Source organism: Pipistrellus hanaki, assembly GCF_964339955.1.
Source record: "Pipistrellus hanaki genome assembly, chromosome: 14".
In the NCBI taxonomy this organism is placed as follows: domain Eukaryota; kingdom Metazoa; phylum Chordata; class Mammalia; order Chiroptera; family Vespertilionidae; genus Pipistrellus; species Pipistrellus hanaki.
In genome coordinates, this window is record NC_140516.1 from 30,073,757 (window position 1) to 30,095,158 (window position 21,402).

At 43.1% G+C, this 21,402-nt stretch overlaps 1 protein-coding gene across 1 annotated transcript in view; it reads left to right on the forward strand.

Annotated features, from left to right (window-relative positions):
• The first annotated feature begins 1,448 nt into the window (after window positions 1-1,448).
• PAPSS2 (3'-phosphoadenosine 5'-phosphosulfate synthase 2) overlaps window positions 1,449-21,402 on the forward strand; it is a 60,235-nt gene continuing 40,281 nt past the window's right edge. Inside the window, exon 1 of the mRNA XM_084903445.1 lies at window positions 1,449-1,636. Coding sequence (XP_084759571.1) covers window positions 1,610-1,636 — 27 coding nt within the window. The 5' untranslated portion in view covers window positions 1,449-1,609. The remainder of the gene's footprint in view (window positions 1,637-21,402) is intronic.

Consider the following 21,402-nt stretch of genomic DNA (forward strand, 5'->3'; position numbering starts at 1 on the left):
GGATACAAAGGGGGAGTATGAGGCCCAGTTATTGTCCTCAAGGTGCCTGTCACTAATCCCAGCTCCTCTCCTCCTACCTCAGCTTGTCCCAGACAAGCTCTTGAATAGAGTGGCCTCAAGCTGTCCTCTGATAAGACCTTGGAGCCCTGGGGTCTAGCCTTAAGCCTTCTCACCTTGGACATCCTTCTGCTCTTTCCAAACACATAGAAACAAGTATAGGAATATTTGGGGGAGTCCCTGCGCTACCACTGGCCATCTTCTGGGGCCACTGGCCTCGCTTGCTTGACTTTGTGAGATGGAGCAGAGCCTCAGCCCGCTGGTCTGTAACACAGGAAAGTGTGAGCTCCAAAGGAGGGCATGCATATAGCCCCCTTCGCACCACGCCTGGCTCTTAACACACGGGCCAGCATCCCGACTGAGTGAATTATCCTCATTGTGTATGACACGGGCATAGAAAACCTGGGCTGCCCAGGCTGGCAGCTCAGCTTGGAATCCCCTCACAGGGAATGGGGGTGCGCGTGAGACTGCAGGCAGAACTCAGCAGAATGAGGATGGGTCAAAGCTGGTCACCGCTGTTAGAACTGGGGGTTGATCTCGCGAGCTGGGCATCCGTGCCCCTCACCTCCAATCCCCTAATCCACCCAGGACCATGCCAAGACCGTGCCAAGGAGTCTGGAGATTTCAAGCATCCTTGTCCTTAACCAAATAAACTCTGGGTCCCAGAGGCAGGAAGAGGCTCGGGGAGGGGATGGGGGTGGGGATAGGGGTGGAGGTGGGGATGGGAATGGGGATGGGGATGGGGGTGGGGATGGGGATAGGGGGGATGGGGATAGGGATTGGGGGGGGATGGGGATGGGGGTGGGGGTGGGATGGGGATGGGGATGGGGATTGGGGTGGGGGTGGGGATGGGGATGGGGATGGTATGGGAATGGGGATGGGGGTAAGGTGGGGGTGAGGGTAGGGATGGGGGAATGGGGATGGGGATGGGGGAATGGGGATTGGGATGGGGATGGGGGGATGGGGGTGGGGATGGGGATGGGGATGGGATGGGGATGGGGATTAGGGTGGGGGTGGGGTGGGAATGGGGATGGGGATAGGGGAATGGGGATGGGGATGTGGGGATGGGGATTGGGGTGGGAATGGGGGGGATGGGGGTGGGGATGGGGATGGGATGGGGATGGGGATAGGGACAGGGGTGGGGATGGGGATTGGGGTGGGAGTGGGGTGGGGCGGGGATGCTCTGGGACCAGCTGGGAGTGGGAAAGGAGAGGCTGAACTTGACCCCGGGCTCCGAGCAGGGCCTGTGGGTCTGCCCCTCGGGCTGCCAGGTCCCGCTTCGGACCGAGCCGGCCCAGCCGCTCCCGCGGGTGGGGAGCGCGGTCGGACCCCGCCCAGGCGGCGGCCGGTCCCCTGGGCTGGGCGCTGCCGGCGGAGGGAGCCGACGGGGCGGAGAGGCGCGCGGCGGGAGGAGGAGTAGGAGGAGGGGGCTGGTCAAGGGAAGTGCGACGTGTCTGCGGAGCCTTTTTATTCCTCCTTCCCGGGAGGCCGGCAGCAGTGCACCCTCCGTCTCCGCGCCCAGCACCGGCTCCGAGGCCAGCGCGCCGCCGGCATGTCGGGGGTCAAGAAGCCGAGGACGGTAGGCTTCGAGTCGCCCGCCTCCCTCTCCCCTCCAGCCGGGCGGCCCCGGATCCCACCCTCCCCGGGAGGAGCAGCCGGGCGCGGAGGCTGGGGGCCGGGGGAGGAGGAGGAGGGAGCGGAGGAGGGAGCGGGGGGCCGGGAGGAGGGCGGCTGGGAGCGCGCGGCCGGGATCCCGGGGCAGCCTCGCCCCCCGCGCCCCAGCCTCCGGGAGCCCCGCGCCGCGCAGCGGTCCCGCCCCGGCTCAGCCCCGGAGCCTGCAGAGCTGGTCCCCGTCCAGAGGCAGGACCGCGGGGGGACGTGTCCTTCCTTCCCCAGGAGCCTCTCCGGACGCCTTTCCTCCCGGGCGATAGCGAGCGGGCGGAGGGCTTCTGCCGGGGCTGGCCTCGGGGCGCACCCGGGCCACGGTCACTGGAACTTTGTCCATTGACCCTTTTCGTCGGGGGCTCTGAGGACGGACTTGCACAGAGGAAACTGCAATGATCTAGGCTTACTGGAGGAAATGGCTTGTCTACACGGGCAGGATTGAACCCTTCGCTTACTGCAGCTCCCCGTGAGCTCTAGTGGCGCCTCAGGTCCAGGCAGGGGAGACGCCTCCTTCGCCTTGGAGTCAGATGAGGGGATGGTCTTGAGGAGGCTCCGTTTTATCAGGAATCACCGGGGCATCCCTTGGATGGGAAGCAGAGGGCTTGCCAAAGACAGAAGTTCCTTTTCCGTTTAGCAATGGGGGCTTGTGTAAATGTCACATCCTTACATGTGACAGCAGTAATCACAGTCTCAAGGAGCCTTGTAGATAGCGTTTGGACCACACCGGAGGTGGTCAGCAAGCCTTCTTGAGACCCCAGCTGGCAGTCTGGCTGCTGGGCACTCATCTTTACCACACTGCAACCCTCGGGTGAAGGTGGGGGTAGCTCTGAAATAGTTAAACTTGTGCTTGGCACATAGTAGGTGCTCAATAAATATTCATTACTATAAGTAGTAATGTATCATTAATGTAATGTATCAGTAATGTATAATCATGCCATAACTATTAGTAGTATGTAATGCTTGTTACTGAAATATCTTTAAGGAGTATTTGTGGTGGGTTTGAGGAGAGATGGAAAATCCAGACTGGGGGAAGGAGAATGTAGGGGGCATGCAGGGCTAAGAGCATGGGCTTGAGCGGCTAGGGAAAGGGGGCTCTCTGGTTTCAGGGGACCACACTGAGCCAGCAAAGGAGGGTCCAGGAGGGAGGTGGCATCCATGTGAAAAGGGAGAATGGTCAGGATCTATCTGCCTTTATAGGAATGATATTTATTTTAAAGTGGGAAGACTCTCAGTATTGTAATATTTTTTTAAAAAAAATAGTGTCGAATGAAAATCACTTGCGTTTTAGGCCTATTTAATTTGATTGATTTCTATAACATTCTAAATGGCACCTCCTAAACGACAAGCGACTGTGGCATTTAGTAGCCTTTTATGTCAGTGGCGTTTTAAAGCTTCTTCCCTGCTTGTGTCAAGAATTCCTTCCCAGTTCTGCTGGGGGTTGGAGGGCTTTTTCAGGCATCAGGAGAGAAGAGGCCCTGGTCCTTCCTCTTCATGCCTCTGGTTAGCAAGGACCCGAGAAGTGGAGGGTTTGAGAACAGGGCTTTACAAACTGATAGTGGGAACTGCAGAGTCAAGTTTTCAGAGAGAATTGGAGGGCTGGAGGGGTTGGGTTGTGTATTTACACATTTTGAACCTTCTAGCTTTTGTTTTGGTGGTGGTGGTGTGTGTGTGTGTGGGGGGGGAGTCTTTCTAAGGATCAGATTAACACCTGCTATAGCTAACAGGACTTGTGAACTTTGATTTCGAGAACACATTTATAATCCAGGCACCGGCACAAGGACCAGGTAGATACTCTTGGGTAGAGCAAGCCAGCTATAAATGTCTATGAATGTGTATGAAAGCTACTCTGGGGATGAAATGTAATACATGGTATTTCAAAATGAATTTTGAAACCTTGCAGGCCAAACACAAATCTGTCTACCTGTGTGACCTCTCAACTAATTAATCATTTGACAGGTGAATCTTGCTGATAGAGGAGGCTATCTAAAAGTGAGGAACCGCCGAAACCGGTTTGGCTCAAGGGATAGAGCGTCGGCTTGGGAACTGAAGGGTCCCGGGTTCGATTCCGGTCAAGGGCATGTACCTTGGTTGTGGGCATATCCCCGCTGGGGGGTGTGCAAGAGGCAGCTGATCAATGACTCTCTCTCATTGATGTTTCTAACTCTCTATCTCTCTCCCTTCCTCTCTGTACAAAATCAATAAAATATATTTAAAAAAAATAAAATAAAAATAAAAGTGAGGAACCATTGCATTGTTTTCTGCATTACGAGCAGAGGACACACTACAGTAACTGCAGTAACTTCACATATTTGTTGAGTCCCTACTGTGTGCCGGGCGGTATACTGGGTGAATACATCTTTCCCAGGATTTTCTGTCACACTGATGAATATAGCCTTTTGATCCAGACTGCTGTGAGAAGATTGTAAGTACGTCGTTTTGTTTAAATAAGGGAAAGTAGTAGGATTTTCTCACAAGCTCGAGAAAAAGAAAAAGAGACATGTTCTTTCATAAGGGAAGGTGGCACATTTCTTTTTTGGAAACCTAGGACACCTACGTATCACATCCCTCCTTACCCCCCCACCCACTTGACTTACCTCCAACACTGGCTACCCCCACACCCCTGACACACATAAAGCTAGGAGAAGGAAGGAGGCAGACTGCCTTCAGAGGACTGGAAAGGAAGGCCGAGTCCTGGTCCTTTCTTCTTGCATCATTTCCTGGATTAGCATTTTTCAAGGCTGACAGACAGTTACTATGTCCTGAAGTAACTGGACAATCTCAAAAAGTCAATATTAAGGTATTAAAATATTTTCCAGAGGATCAAACAAGCCAGTGGCTGGGAAGGAGGTGAAGGGGTATTGACAGCGTAACACTCTTCAGAAATGCGAGAGGTTGTCTAGCTAGTAGTTGAAGCTGCTGCCTAAGGCAAGACATGAATGTCACGATGGAGAGTCCCCATGGCAGCTTGTAGAGGCCAGGTCCTCAGCCTCACTGTATTTCATTGCATCCCCAGAGTAGCCTTCATCCAGGAAACTGAGCCTCATCTCTCAGGGGAGGAGAAGTTACAAAAGCAGGACAGGATTTGAATTCAGGTCTGTCCAACTTTGAGCACAGAAAGGTAGTAGCAAGGACTTAGCCCTTACAATTGTTCTGAGTAAATAACTCCTACACAGTGTCTTGTACAGTTCCAGGCCACGAGTAAGTAGCTGTTGTTGTTGTTGTTATTGTTATTATTATTATGACACTGCTGTGGTCTGGCAAACAAGGCGAAGAAAGCACAAGTCATACCATTCTGAAGGCTCAGTAAGTGACAACCACCAGAATATTTATATAATATATAATAAGAATAAGCAAATGTTGAAGGGTGGAGGCTATTTAAATCCTTACTGTGAAAAGCTAGTCAGGAGACAAAGGTTGATAATTAGTGTAAAAATGCACCAGAGTAACCCAAATATTAGCAAGAGTTTGCCAACCACCTTGGCCAAGAACAGTGGTCGGCAAACTCATCAGTCAACAGAGCCAAATATCAACAGTACAATGACTGAAATTTCCTTTGAGAGCCAAATTTTTTCAACTTAAACTTCTAATGCCACTTCTTCAAAATAGACTCGCCCACTCAAGGGGCCAAAGAGCCACATGTGGCTCTTGAGCCGCAGTTTGCGGACCACGGGCCAAGAAAGGCAATCTATGTATAAGTAAATTATGGACTAAATTCTTTCCACCCTCCTGTGCCGTCAGCTGTTTCCAGATCTACCTTAAAATTAATGTCTAATTCACACCTTTTTCTTAAGATTATCTGTTTGGACTTTTACAGGTAAAGATAGATGTACTTAACTCTGATACTTAGTCTCTGAGGTAGTTTTCCTTGTCTTTCATCACTTTTCTGCTTCTGCACGTGGCCCTGTGGCCCTGCTTAGGGGATAATTAGGCTTAACTCGAACATGGAACCTTTAGGGACTGAGAGCCTGGGAAAGGAATCAACAGTGTCAATCTCAGTCCTAGGAGATTACTGTGTGTTTCAAAACCTATCACTAAATAATGGGCACTCAGGGGCCCTTGCGTTTGGAAGTCTTAGGAAAACACAGAAATGAACAGTAAGTAAACATAAATATAACGGCAGTTCCACTAACCTTTCATCCCTGGGTGATTGGTTAATCACAGCTAAAATGGCATGCATGCCCGGCAACCTGGCATAGAGCCTGGCACAGAGTAGGTGCTTAATACATATTGGTTGCATAAACAGCTATAGAATTCATTAGAGAATTCTTTTTTATCTTGCTTTAGGATCTAGATTTTCCTTTGATCCCCAACCCCCCCCCCCCCCCCCCATTATCTGTCTGTTCTTGTGGGCTTGCTTATTTTTGGTTGGGTATTTGTCATCACCACTGAAAAATTACTCAGGGATTCTTCGAGGCTTAGGATGAATGGCCTCCCGCGACCCCCTCCCCCTTACATTTGCTTTGTGTGTGTGTGTGTGTGTGTGTGTGTGTGTGTGTTGTTTTAAAAATATATTTTATTGATTTTTTACAGAGAAGAAGGGAGAGGGATAGAAAGTTAGAAACATGGATGAGAGAGAAACATCGATAAGCTGCCTCTTGCACCCTCCTCCCCCCTCCCCCCGCCACTGGGGATGTGCCTGCAACCAAGGTACATGCCCTTGACCGGAATCAAACCCAGGACCCTCAGTCCACAGGCTGACACTCTATCCACTGAGCCAAACCGGATTCGGCTACATGTGCTTTTGTTTCCCTGTCCGCAAGTCCCTTCTGCTTCCGCACCTCTCCTCGCTTCTTCCATGCTCTTTGGAGATCCCGAGGTCACTGTGCTGTTCCTGTACAGTAAGGGGGGGCGTGAGGCTTGGGAGGGCCCCTGCTGGGACTGTGCTGGGGCTCTGCGGGCTGTGGGAGTCTAACGCCTCCTCTCCCCTGGGGTCTGTTTGAACTCAGAAGCACACCCAGTGCCCTCAGCTTTCAGAGCTCCTAATGCTCGCTGGTCCCTCTCTACCCAAGCCCAGCTCCAGGTCCAGGGGCAATCCCTTCCTCAGGCTCACACCGGTGTCTAAGCTCCCTTTGCTTCTCTTTGGGTAAAGATTAAATCAAGCTTTTCATGAAGGTTCATTGGTTGATCATAAATACGGGGTTTATTAAAAATTTGGTTTTTATTTTCTTCTGCCTTTTTGATGACCAAATATTTTGTTTTGATTTAGAACAAGTTGGTGCACAAGATGGAAATACTTTTTCTCTCTGCAAAAGGGCCACTGTGTTAACACTTGAAATATAACTTGCCTTTGATAACACGTGGTGTGTAAAATGACTTCCATCAGTTGGTTGGTGTGACTTCCTTTAACATCTTATCAGCAACTCTTTCTGCATTTCAGACTTACTACTGAAGTTGATTTTGGTGCTGTGGAAACACGACTGTAACATAAACATGACAAGCCCCGTTGAACACCACATATTAAATTTTGACAATAAAAGTAAGCTTTTATAAAACACATAAATATGTCAAAAGCTGCATCATTAAACTTGATCATTTCTAAGGCAGGTTTATATTTGCTTTAAATATCTAGTTTACGCTGAAACCGGTTTGGCTCAGCGGTAGAGCGTCGGTCTGCAGACTGAAAGGTCCCAGGTTCGATTCCGGTCAAGGGCATGTACATTGGTTGCGGACACATCCCCGGTAGGGGGTGTGCAAGAGGCAGCTGGTCGATGTTTCTCTCTCATCGACGTTTCTAGCTCTCTATCTCTCTCCCTTCCTCTCTGTAAGAAAAATCAATAAAATATATTAAAAAATAATAATAATAAATAAATATCTAGTTTACGTCTGCTTTATATGTTTTGTTATTTAAAACATTATTTTTTATCCATTAAATTGTTGTGTTTTTTTTTAATTAAAGGTCTAATTGGCTTTATTGAGTGATTCATAAATCAGGCAGCATCCCATCTATTAAATAGAAAGGTTTTCTCCCACTAAGCTTCTACATCCACTCTAATTTTACTACAATTACTTTTTTTCTTTTTAATTTATGCCCCATATGTGCTTTAAAAAAATCATTTGCAGACTTTACTTAGCAAGTCCAACTGCCTATAATAAAGTCTGAGGTTTCTCCCCATTACCTCATTCATCTCCACCTTTCCCCAATCATTACTTATGGATAATTCATGCCTTCCCAACTTCTAGCAGAATCAGCTATTCAAAACATTGGTGATGATTTTTATTTGCATATATTTTTTGTACTGCTAAAATCCTGAATTAACTTTTTGGTCCTTTGGTGGTGGTCCCATTGTGTATTACTTTGTTTTCCTAAAGTCTCTAAAATTCTTTCCCTTTTTAGTTTCTGTAAGGTCTCACGTACGTGCTTGTTCACTTCATCTACTCGACATATATTTATTGAATAGTCCAACCAGGAACTGTGCTTGCCATAATTAACTATAGCTACTAAAGCCTTTATATTCTTTAATTATAGTTTTTTAGTTCTTTCAAACTCTGTCTTTAAATCTCTTCTAAACACAGCATTTACTTTTTCTAATTGCACCACCCTACCCAGAACCTTGATATTCTTTCAACTTTCTGCCCAGTCAGTCTTACAGTGGCCTCGGGCCCAAAGCAATAAAATCCCCAACTGATGTTGTATACATTTTTAAGCTGCTAAGTTAATATGTTACATTATTTGCTTTTTATTTAGGCTGCTTCCTCTTTAAAATGTATTTTTATCGTTTAATTTCTGGAAGGAAAACTTAGAGCTCATCTTCAAGCTCTTTATACTACAGTTGATACACAGCATTTAAGAGCTTTGCTAAAGCTCCTGGCCATCCTTCTGGCTAGTTAGTTGGTGATGCTGCCACTAAGCCAGAGGTCCATCACCTAACTGCTCTCCCTGCACTTTTCTTTCTACCACGTGCCCCTTTTCTATACAGCTTTGTTTCCTTTTCTTTAAAAACAAACAAACAAACAAAAAAACAACAACTGGGAAATATTTCCCCTCCACTAAAAGCAAAAGCCAAAAACTAAACAAACCCCACTTCCAAGTTGGTTATCAGTGATTTAACTTTAGCATTTTGTTTTGGCATTCTGGAGATGGAATATACAGACCAGAGAACAGTGTTTGGAAAATGCCAACTTCACTATTTTGAAATACTTTGTGATTGGCTAGCCTATTTCTCTTTCGAAAATTAACCCCCTATCCCAATCTTGCTTATTCTTCCTTACGCCTTCTCAAACGATTTAATCCTATTAAATAAATAATTTTTTTTTTTTTTAAATCCCAGCTGGTGTGGCTTAGTCGCTGAGCATCAACCTATGAACCAGGAGTTCATGGTTGGATTCCTGGTCAAGGCACATACCAGGGTTGCGGGCTCAATCCTCAGTAGGAGGTGTGCAGGAAGCAACTGATCACTGATCCTTTCTCATCGATGTTTCTACCTTTCTCTCCCCTACTTTCTGAAATCAATAAAAATATATTTTTAAAAAAGATGCCAGTGATTGTAGAGTGTGCAATACAGATAAAACTATGCTAGGCGAAAGTTAACCAAGTTTAGTTATATACTAAAGCCTCTCAGTCCCTGCTGTAGGTCTGAGAATTCCCAGCTTACCTCTAAATCCATCCATTTCCATCATTTCCGAAGTGCATGATGTGCCATCACATCAACGACAATAACTATGTGGTCCCGCCAGATGAGTCTGCACTACATTGCTGAGTCCCAATAGAGAGTCTTTTCCTAAATTATATGAGTAATTACTATTCTTGACTGACTGAGTCACTAAGTAGCTACTAAAAAATAAAAATAAAAATCTATATTCTTCCATTGTTAACTAGAATAAGAAGACATCTAGTAAACTTACACACTAAAATCCCACCTATGGAATTGGGGTATTTATCAGGAGCTTCCTTTTTAAGGTATGTTTTGTGAGAATATTCCTACTCTATTGTGACTTGTTCATGGCCAGCACTGAGCACTTCTTATGTGGCAGGCTCTGTTCCCGGGTTTCCTGTGCTGTCACTCAGGCAGTCCTCCCCCATCTCATGAAGCAAATTTGTGACCTCAGAAGGGAACTCATTTAACTGAAATGAAGCTAAAATCTTATCAGTTCCTCTGTGGTTATAAGCGGTTGATTTCATAGAGGGAATGAGACTTAATGCCAAGTAGCAAACACAGCTGGCTTAGGTAAAAACTAAAGTTAATACTGCTTCATTTGTAAAACATTTTGGCAGCTGCCTACTGCTAATATATCTCAAGATGATAATAATGAATTGTATTTAGAGACATTCCCCAGTGCTTTTTAAAAAAGAGTAAATGGTATGTACACTAGCAAATGCATGTTACCCTCACCATCACACACATTTCATTCCTTATGGTGACATAAAGTATGTAATTGGAAAATAAATTTTTTTTGTTCTCAGACCCAACAAGTACAGGTAATAGTCTTTATTGCTTAGCCTTACAACCATGTCAGGATTCTGCAGCATAATTGGAATGATTTGTTTCCACTAAAGCTGCTAATACTTGAGCCAAGTTTTAACTGTGATTTGTAGATAATAAAAGGAAACCAGGCCACCAATGTATTTTTCCCACAATAAAAACTTGACCCAACTGGAGATCAAGGCTGAAGGATGTCGGCAACCAGATAATGCCTCCCTTCCCCTGGGCACCGGTGAGGAGTGCCTATAAATTGTGAGGTTGTAGAAGGCACCTTCCATGGAGTTTGGAAAAAGCATCTAGGGAGTTGATAGAATGAGTTCTACCAATGTAGGTCCATGTTTAAAGCAGTCCTGGGCCATAGCCTCAACGTTAGGCACCTCGAAGGCCTGGGTTCTGATTCTGAGGAGACCACTGTGAAAGAGACTAGAGCCCAAGCTCACATGGAGGAGCCTCATATTGGCTGGGTGTAATTGTCGGACATGAGGTTGAAGTCCTTTGCTGAGGAGGGGTTACATTATTTGAATGAAGAGAGGAGTGTAACCGTATAAAATTAAATTACAGAATCTTGCCCAACCTACGTGGCTAATGGCTGAGTGTTGACCTGTGAACCAGGAGGTCATGGTTCAGTTCCCATTCAGGGCATATGCCCAGGTTGTGGGCTCCATCCTCAGTATGAGGCATGCAGGAGGCGGCCCATCAATGATTCTCTCTCATCATTGATGTTTCTGTCTCTGTCTCCCTATCTCTTCCTCTCTGAAATCAATTTAAAAAGAAATTAAATCACAGAATCCATTTCCTCATAGTGCAAGACACCTTGGAAACCAAATAATGTCAAAATAATGTCAAATGTCTCAGCACAGACAACAAGAATATGTTGTCTAACCACATTTATTGAATGGAAAAATCTGGCTCATCATAAATACCTGGTTTCTTCCATTTTCTTCTCAGTGTTGAGGCTTTTATGTACTAAGCCTTTTCTTAAAAAGATTTTTTAAATCGGTTTTGAGAGAGAAGAGAGAAACATGGATATGAAATCAAAACATCCATCAGCTGCCTCCTACCAGGGATGTGCCCAGACTGGGAATCGAACCAGCAATCTTTTGGTGCACGGGACAACGCCTAACCAACTGAGCCCCACTGGCCAGAGCTAAAAAGCCTTTTAAATATCACACAGTATTAGTTCTTGGTGACATTATAAGTCTGTCTTGGCTTTCAGAAATGTACCTTGTTGATCCTACTGGGTTCCCCAAGGGAAAGGGGCAAGCATGTATCCCAGGACTTTCCCTACAGGATCTAACCCCGTCCTATGAAGTAGGATTTTCTTATCCCCGTGTTATAGTTGAGAACTGGAAGGCTTATTGAGGTTGAAGAGCACCTTAGGGTGCCACCGTTAGCGGCAGAGTTGGAAATGACTGCTTCCTAAGTCTGAATGCTGACTGCCTCCTAAGTCTGATTCTTCTTTTCCTTCCATGCGTGTAACAGATATAATTGTTATGAAGATGGTCAGAGTAAAGAGTATATTCACTTCAGTATACATTTACATTTCATTTGAGTGGTTGCAGATTAACACAGCGAAGAATCAAAAAAGTTGATGTTGCTTTCAGAGGAATTTTCCTCAGCGGCTTTTTGGAATATTGTGTAATCTTTATAAGATGTGGATTTTAGCAAATGCCGTGAAAAGGCAATAAATGTTAGTTTGGATGAGGCTCTGTGGCCAGCTTAAGGAACAGTGGTGCTTGGAATCGAACCCAACGTTTCACCTTAATGATACAAAGCTTCAGTGTTGTCCTGGGTGAATGCATACACTCAAGAATAAGTGTCCTTAGAAATAATTGCAGTGACTTACATGTAACTCTAGACCTTGCCTTGTTCATTATGCGAGCGCTGCACAGTCGGGCATTCATGAGTTACAAGTTCCCAAAGCCCCACAAGCTACAGGCCTGTTCTCTGGATGGACTCGAGGTTTCATTGGCATTTCCACAGGTCAGCACGGAATCTTAATCTTTCATGGTTCAAGAAGCCTGTGTCACAGACAGCCTCGTTTGTAGAACGAGTTGCAAATGTGTAAGAAAATACACAGGGGTAACAAAATAGAGCCTTCAGTGGACCACTTAAAGGGCCACATTGAGAAGGGTGGCTGAGACCTAAGTTGAACACTGGAATAGTGTGTGGTTTAGAGCATCTTCTGCATGTAGTTAACACACTTCTAGGAGAATTGATTTGATACGGGTGGTGTGTCCTTGAAGGTAATGAATTATAGTGGGGTTCCTCTAGGCATGCACATTCCCTTTATCTCATCATGCTCATCAAAGCTTATTGAGAAATTCTTCTTATCTACCCTAGCGGCTCCCCACTATGGGTAGTTATAAGTGTTGCAACTCATAAACAAAGACACTAACGTAGAAAGATGAGGTAAAATTTCTAGGGCCTTCTTGTGAGCTAATATAATTGTAGAGGCAACCCCAAGTTGGCCCATTTCAGTGGCCTAGTACTTCGTGTTGTCTCAGGCAGGAACTCAAGGTCACCTGAAGGATGTTTGGAATGAAGGGTTTCTTTCTTGGGTTATGCCAAGTTAACTGTGTGCTGCAAAACATACTCCTTTTCATTGGGAGTTCTAGAACTATAAATGCCATAACCTATGACTTAAGTGATTCCGCTAATTTTTCTATTTTTCTACACTTCTAAAAATGAACACTTGAGCTTTGATATAGAAGAGGTGTATACTTTCAAATTTTTCTCTTTGTGGATATACATTTATTTTAACGAGGAGACTGGGAACTAAATTAATTCCTTTCTGCTAATTCATTCTGATTACCTTTTTATGTCCATGGAACAAAAGATTCTGAAGCCGTGTAGGTCTTCATGATCTCATCATGGTTGGCTTTGTGAATCGTTGCATAAAAAAATGTAAAAGTAGACCCTGGCTGGTGTGGCTCAGTTGGTTGAAGCCTGATCCCGTACACTGAAAGGTGGTGGGTTCTATTCCAGGTCGGGGAGAGTGTGGGAGGAAACCTATCTAAGTTTCACTCTTACATCCATATTTCTCTCTCTCTCCCTCCTTTATTTCCTCTCCCCAAAATCAATAAAAGCTGTCTTGGGGAATTTTTTTTAAAGTTTCTCTCTCTCTCTTTTTTTTTTTTTTTTTTTTTTTTAAATATATTTTATTGATTTTTTACAGAGAGGAAGGGAGAGAGATACAGACTAGAGAGTCATCGGTCAGCTGCCTCTTGCACACCCCCTACTGGGAATGTGCCTGTAACCAAGGCAAATGCCTCCGACCGGAATCGAACCTAGGACCTTTCAGTCCACAGGCCGACTCTATCCACTGAGCCAAACTGGTTTCGGCGAAAAAGTTTCTCATTTTTTAAAAATGTAGAAATAGTCATTTACCTTAAAAAGTTGATATAGACAGAGCTTGATATCAACAATATCTGTGCTCTTTATTACAACAAAATTAAGATACCGTAGTCATTATAACTGTCTACCTAAGTAGCTAGATCTTATTATTCAATATATGGATAAAGAAGCATATTTATTATTATGCTATAATTTTTAAAATATTTTTATTGATTTCAGAGAGGAAGGGAAAGGGAGAGAGAGATAGAAACATCAATGATGAGAAAGAGTCATTGATCTGCTGCTTCCTGCATGTCCCACACTGGGGATCGAGTCTGAAACCCCAGGCATGTGCCCTGACTGGGTATGGAGCCTCCACCTCCTGGTTCATAGGTCGGTGCTCAACCACTCAGCCATGCCATCCAGGCTGCTGTTGTTTTTATTAATCAAGAGTATTTATTGTTCATATGTAGGGACCCAACGCTCATTTGGGAATATCATTCTCTGCTAACATCTCATAGAGTTCCTACTTAGGATTCTCTTTACACCTGTGTGGGAATTATGCTTTCTTGTTTTCCATACATCACACGTGTCCTGAATGCTTCCTCATTACTGAGATCTCAGTGGGACCTTAGACATTATTGAGCCTAGTTTTTGTCCCTTGCTAAGTTTCACTCAGTATTGGTGCCTAAATCCCATTCCCAGATAATGCGGCTGTGTTGGTCTGTGTTGGGTTCTTTAAAAGCTGGCTCGGAGGTGCTTCACTTCCGTGTGGCTTGAGAGCCATGGCCTACCCTGATTCCCTCACCACACAAAATGGAGCACTGTGCCATGCCCCCGGGCTGCCTGGCAGTTCGTAACAGACGGTTTTCTCTACTTCAGGATACTGTTCACCCTTTTTCAGATTTATTTTTCTTCTCAAAAATGTTAGGCTGTTTACCAGTTAATGCAGACTTCTCTGATGGTTGCATTCCTCATGGAATATTTAAAATGAAATATTCCAGCTGGAATATTTTAAAGCTTGCCATTCTTGTGCTGTTTTACCATTACCTAATGAGCAGACAGCTTTCTGGAAAAATCTGGAGATCATTCCTTCTTAGTCAGCTGTTCTTGGCTGTGGGGACTATTTATTCCTGGAAATTTGTCCTGCTTCCAATCACAATCAAGAGGGTAGTATGATTTTCTTTTTAAGTAGCTTGTGACTCTTGATAATGTAATTCTCCGGACCTCCCTACTAAACCTGGTATGTTCCAATGGGAATAAATCTAAAAGGATTCCTTTGTCACATTGGCGGCCATGGGTATGAAGAAGCCCCATTGGAAGAGCCTTCCAAAAATGGGCCTTTCTTTTCCTGGTACATTGCTAGTGTAATTCTAGCATTTCTGAGGAAAGTATATAAGTACTTCCTGGGCAGAAATGCTGTCTATATATATGTATTTCATAACTATCATCTAAAATTACTTAGAATAAATCAAATTAAATAATCATGCCTCTTCTACCCAAGCTAATAGATTTCTTGCCGTGGTTTATCTGATTGTGAGTTCTGATTAACTTTGATCCCGTTGGATTTTTAAAATAATACGTTGTCTTATGTTCACAGATTATTCATTATTAATGTAGTAAGTAAAAGAAAAGGCAGGCATGTAGTGCAGGTATTTAAGACTACAAGGATTATCTGACTCAAGCTAATTGTAGGTCTTAAATTAGCAGCAGGTTTTCTGATTTAACATTGATTTCTTTGGACAGCAGCTTTCTTTTATTTATTTATTTTTTCCTTCTGCCTTTTTTGAAGTGAATTTGGTCACAGCTATTTTGATTGTATATATTAAATCTAAAATAAATTATTTTTTTTTCTTTTTCTATAATTCTATCTGGCTATTAGGGTGGAAAATAAATTTCACCTGCAGCAGGTCAGTATATTTTGGGGCCGAAAACATCAGAGAGAAAACGGCTTGGCCTCTAGTAACCAGGTGGATAAGAAAAGGGAATTCTTGGCAAGCTCTCTCACCAGCCCAGTGTAGAACCAGCAGAGACCTGTCAAGTAAATTGCCTTCCCAAGGAAGCGCTGTGTGCCTCTTCTGGGCTGTCTTCATTTTCTTAGGCAATATAATTGCAAAATTTTGAAGAATAGAATCCTTTTACCAGGTTACTACTGAAGAGCTCTATCCACTATCTCTTTATAGGGTAACAACATTAATTATATAAGGTTCATTATTACATATACTCAGTGGGTTGTACTTTGAACCACTCTATATCTATATCTAGGTCCATACCTGTCACAGGATGGGGATTTTTTTAAAAAGTGATTATGGAGTTTAGAAAACCATCTTTAAAAAACAAACAAATAAAAAAAAAAAAAAACTATGTTTAGCCTTATGAATAATGATAAGCATTTTAATGTATGTTTTAATAATTGATTTTGAAAAGAAGAGGTTTGATGGAGCAAAGAGTTAAGCTGTAAAAAATACAACGTAGAACTACAAGAAGAAAACATGGATCTTTTATAATCTCAGAATCAATCAGGAAGACCACCTTTCTAAGTGTCACACAAACTCAGATACCACACACAAAGAAAATACAGTTGAGTACAAAATCACTTTTTAAATTACATGCCAAATATCATACATATGTGTGTGTGTGTGTGTGTGTGTATTTATTTATTTATTTATTTATTTAGAGAGAGGAAGGGAGAGGGGGAGAGAGAGAGAGAGAAACATCAATATGAGAGTGGAACATCAATTGGCTGCCTCCTGCACACCCCTATTGGGGATGGAGCCCACAATACAGACATATACCCTAACCAGGAATTGAACCGGCAACCTATCTGTGCCCATGATGACACCCAGCCAATCTAGCCACAGCAGCCAGGGAAAAATACCTCCTTTTAATTAAAACAAAAGATAAACAACAACCTGGGGGAAATTCTATAACTTATAGAAGACATAGGGCTGCTTTCCCAAATATATAGAGTTTCTATACAAATCAATGTAAAAAATCAGCAACCTAATAACAAAAACATGTGGGGAAGGAATATGAAGTTCACAGAAAAGGAAATACAAATGGCTCTTAAACATATGAATAATGCTCAGTCTAAAGCATTGTAAGATATGCAAATTAAAAGTATGAGTTCAATGTTCAATTTTTCACCTATTGGTTGGCATAAGTAAAAACTTAAGCCAATATGTTGTGCTCAACATTAGAGAACAAGCACTCACACATTGCTAGTGGAGATGTATATTACTACCATCGCCACAGAGATGTTTGGAAATATCAAAATTAAAGTGAACATATTCTTTGAGCGAACAATTCAAATTCTAGAGTTTTTTTCTACGCAAATCTTGCAAATGGTAAGATGATGAATGTGCAAAGTTATTCTTGGCAGCATTTTGAAACAAAGACTTGGAAACAACCTGAATACCAATAGGAGAATTGCTTAAGTACATTATCTGTACTATTTTGTTGTTATAATATATCCATAGTAAGGGCTAACTTGCAACTGTTAAAATATACCAAGATGGAAAGAACTCCAGCATTTGTTAAGTAAAAAAAAAGACGAAGTGCAAAACAGTGTCTATAGCCTGGTAATATTTGGGAGAAAAGGAAAAAAAGATACATATATTTATTAATGCATAGACTATCTCTGGAAGTATACCTGGTAAACTAAGAGAACTGTGTGGCTGGGTAGGAGATTTACTTTTCAAAAACAGAAAACTCTTATCTATCAATCAGTCAATCAATTACATAGTCAAGAACTGTGAAGGGTCTGTGATTTTCTTCCATTTGCAATCTAATAAATTAGCTTGCCATAGTTTCATGGGTGCTGGCATGAAAACGTGAGACTCCTGGGTCAGGACAAAGGACTTTATTATCTATAGCACAACAAGCAGCAAGAGCATTAGCTTGTGTTTGTTTCTCTTGATGATTAGGCCTAGGTCCCATCTTCCATGACGGATACACACACAAGCACTGAGTTACATTACAGGACAGGAACTCTAAGCTTAGGGAACCTAAATTTTTTAAAATGGGCAGTAGGAAGGCTAGCCCTTAATCTGGAGGGAAACTATCTCTTTTGTCCAATGCTGTTCAAAAATCCTTGAAAGTTAATATGGGATAATAAATGGCAGTTAGTACCTGACTCAGAAAGGACTCATGGAAAATTGTCTCTCTCTTATTTATCTGTAAACACACACACACACACACACACACACACACACACGGTTTGAAGGTTAATAGTAACTCCTGATACTTGGAGGCTTTCAGCTAAGTTGTTTGGAACATGAACTCATTGGTCATTAGATGATGAGGCCTAGGTCCGAAGTCACATAACTCTGCCTAGATCAAAGGTCTTTATGGCCACAGTCTCCACTCTGGCACCCAGTCCACTCTCTGCCAGGGCGAGTGATTAGTCAGGAGGGGCCCCAAGAGAGGGAGAACATGAACGAACCAGCACAATTCATTCTCCACTTCTGCGACGAACACCAGGAGTTGCCGCGTTGGGCACTCGTAGTGCTCTCAGATTAGGGAACTAGACCCATATTTTCTTTAGCCTTGGCATGGGCTTTACTTTTATTTGGCTTCATTTAGTTCAGTTTCACACCAAAATCAATTTTAGGCCTGGGCTTGGCAAGGGTGAATTGAAAATGGGCTGGGGCGAGGGGTTTCTTGGCTTTGGCACCTGGATAACAAAGTTCCTCAGGAACAAGCTTCCATTCATCATAGGAACACACTGGATTCTGTCTTACGGTGCAGGGTGGGCCCGAGGAGCCCTGGTGTGACTGTGGGGGGATGAATGAGCATCCTGTTAGAAAGGTGCTGAGCCGCTCCCCAATCACCTTGAATACCCTCTTTCTGCAGCAGCAGCAACGGAGCATGTTTATTAGAGTTTAATATATACATATAAAAATATATAAGTCTTCAGTGGGCTGCCCAATGAATTTTCGTAAAGGGAATACACTCGTGTAACCAGCACCCGCACTAAGACACACAATCATACCTGGACCCTAGAAGCCACTTCTAGTCATTGACACGCTCTCCCAAGGAAGATTAGTTCTGCCTGGTTCTGAATGTTGTATGAAAGCCGTGAATACACTCTTCTATCCGGTTTCTTTTGCCAAAGTTATATTTGTGAGAGTCATCAATATTGTCCGTAGAGTTGTGTTTGGCTACAATCTGTTCATTTGTCGTTGCTGCGTAGCAGTGGTTGCCAGCCAGGGGTCATTTTGCCCCTCAGGGGACATTTGTTAATGTCTAGAGACTTTGCTGGTTGCCACAAGAAGGTGGTGGGGTGGGGGGGAGTTGCTGCTAACCATCCTACAATTCACAGGCCCACCCTCCCCACCCCCATGTAGAGGTTGAGAAATACTGCTGTATAGTAGTAGTCCATTGTGTGAATATCCCACCATTTATTTACTCACGTCTTCCTTAGAGCCTCAACTTAAGTTGGCATTTGTTAGCATTATGCAGCTCAGCCACAGCTTTGAGATTCTTGAATCCATGCCTACCACAGTCTCATGAAAATAACAAAACTAGCGAACAAGGGGTGTTTTTACATTTAAGATAAGTGTTAGAGGTAAAATGAATTATTGTGTATAGCTGTGGTCAAAGACAAAAATTACATATTTTAGAACCACTACAAGAATTTGAAGAGATTCTGAATGAGAGAATGAAATGGGCTAACTCAAGATTTTCATTAAAGAATAAATTCACGAAGGACTGTTCTTAAAAACAGCTTGATGGAAGCATAATTTGCATATTATAAAATTGGCCCAATTTGACTGTACAATTCAAAGATTCCTAGTAAAATTAGAGTTGTGCAACTATCACCAAAATCTAATTGTAGAACATTTCCACCACACCAAAAAGACTCCTTGTGCAGTCAGTCCTGTTTCTACCCCACGTCCCAAGAAATGAGCAATTTACTTCCTGTCTCTAAATATTTTCTTTTCCTGGATGTTTCCTACAAATGGAATCACAAAATATGTGATCTTTTGTGACTGGCTTCTTTCAGTAACATGATGTTTTCAAGGTTCACCCATGTTGTAGTCAGTATCATTGCTTCTTTTTTCTTTATAGCTGAGTACTATTCCATTGTACGGATAGCTCACATTTTTTTTCATCCATTTACAAGTTGATGGATATTTACATGGTTTGCTGTTTGGGGCTGTTATGGGGTGGGGTGGGGGGGGAGAGAATGAACATGGGGAATTTGAAGCACAGCTAGGTAAATGGCAAACACAAATAGGCTTTTGAAGAAGGGATGTGATTCTGGGGTCAGATGACCTATCTCATTTTCAAGGATAATTTGAGTCATTTAAAAAAATATATATAGGAAAGGGAAAAGACTAGAGAGTGATATAAGGCATATTAGACTTCCAGGGAAAGGACACGTCTGATATTTACCCATCCGGATCCTCACACTTCTGAAGGCATTTTGTAACCAAGAAGGCTAAGCTCCAGGGTAGAAAAGCTCTGCCTTGAAAGGGAGGATAGTAGATTATTGTTTGGTTGCACTAAGAGAAGTCGTTAAATGTGCTGCACGTTAGTAATCTTATGATAAAATAATTAGTAACTCAAAAAGGACAGACCGTGCAAGAACAGACACATGTGGGACCAATACATCCATTTAGTAGAGGAAGATGTAGAGAGAGGGCACGCAGGTAGAAGTCAGGGCTCCCCTCTCATAAGATGGGGAAGATCGGATGCAGGAGTAGCAGGAAATACACCCTCTTTAAAGCATAAGGCATTCTAGGCGGATGTAAGGGCTACTGTTACTAAGCAAAGGTCCCGAGGCCTCTCCTATGGAAATTGGACACTGAGAGCCAAAGGAGTTAGGTACCTAGAGGCAGAATTGCCTCTGCAGGAAGTGAACCTGTGCCAAGTACTGGTGGAAGGGGATGCCCCAGAAGCAGTGAACCCCAGACTCAACCTTTTTCCCCTTTTAGTGAGGGTGTTCAGAGAGTGGGAACCTATTCGTTAGCCACGTGGGACCATGGAGCTTCAGGGAATGAAAGTTTTCCATTTTATTAGATCAGAATAATTGTGTTGTGGGTGTGGGTGAGAGGAGCTGGGGGAGAATGGAGAGGGTCAGCACACTTATACTGACTGTCCTTTCCTTCCCTTCTCACTTCCTTATTCTAAGGATAACCTTTTTATATAATTAAAAAAAAATCTCTTTTTTTGCAATAGAATCAGCAAGAAAAAGGAATTTTCACATTACAAAAAGATATCCTTTTCAAGAGTTTCTTTGTATAGTATTACATGTATAACATATCCTCAGTAGGCAAAACGAAGCTGAACTGTTTTAAAAACTAACAAAAAATTCTTCTATTCTGATGTTTTTGGTTTTTTTGTGTGTTTTGTTTTGTTTTTTCATTTTACTGAAAAGGAAACTAAACCATACCAGAAGGTCAAGCCCACATTGTTGGCAACCCTTTTAGTGTTTCCCAAGCTTATCTAGCTGATGCCTCCCCCATTTCCCTTCTCCAGAGAAAACCATATTAAATCAAGGGATAGTCTGAAAAACAGAGCTATGAAATGTTGATACAAATTTCTTCATTTATGATTACCTCCTTATTCCCATTATGGACGGACCTCTCATAAGAGTCAGATGGATTATTCTAGATGAGTGCCGCCTCATTCCTGTTCAACAAACCATCAGATTTGTGTGGTGCCTCGGTGAGGCGGGCTGTCTCTATCACTGGTCATAACTAACATGGCATCTGGCACAACTCACCAGCCCATATTGCTGCACCGGAATGAATTATTCTTCATAAAATCTTATCTTCAACATTTGAATTGCCTAATTTTAGTTGAATAGTTTTTTATGTTAGTGTTTGTGTCTTCAGACTTCATCTGGCACTCTGGCTGCCATAAAACATGAAATTATATGTAAAGAACAGCAAATATTAAAGTATAATATTGGAAA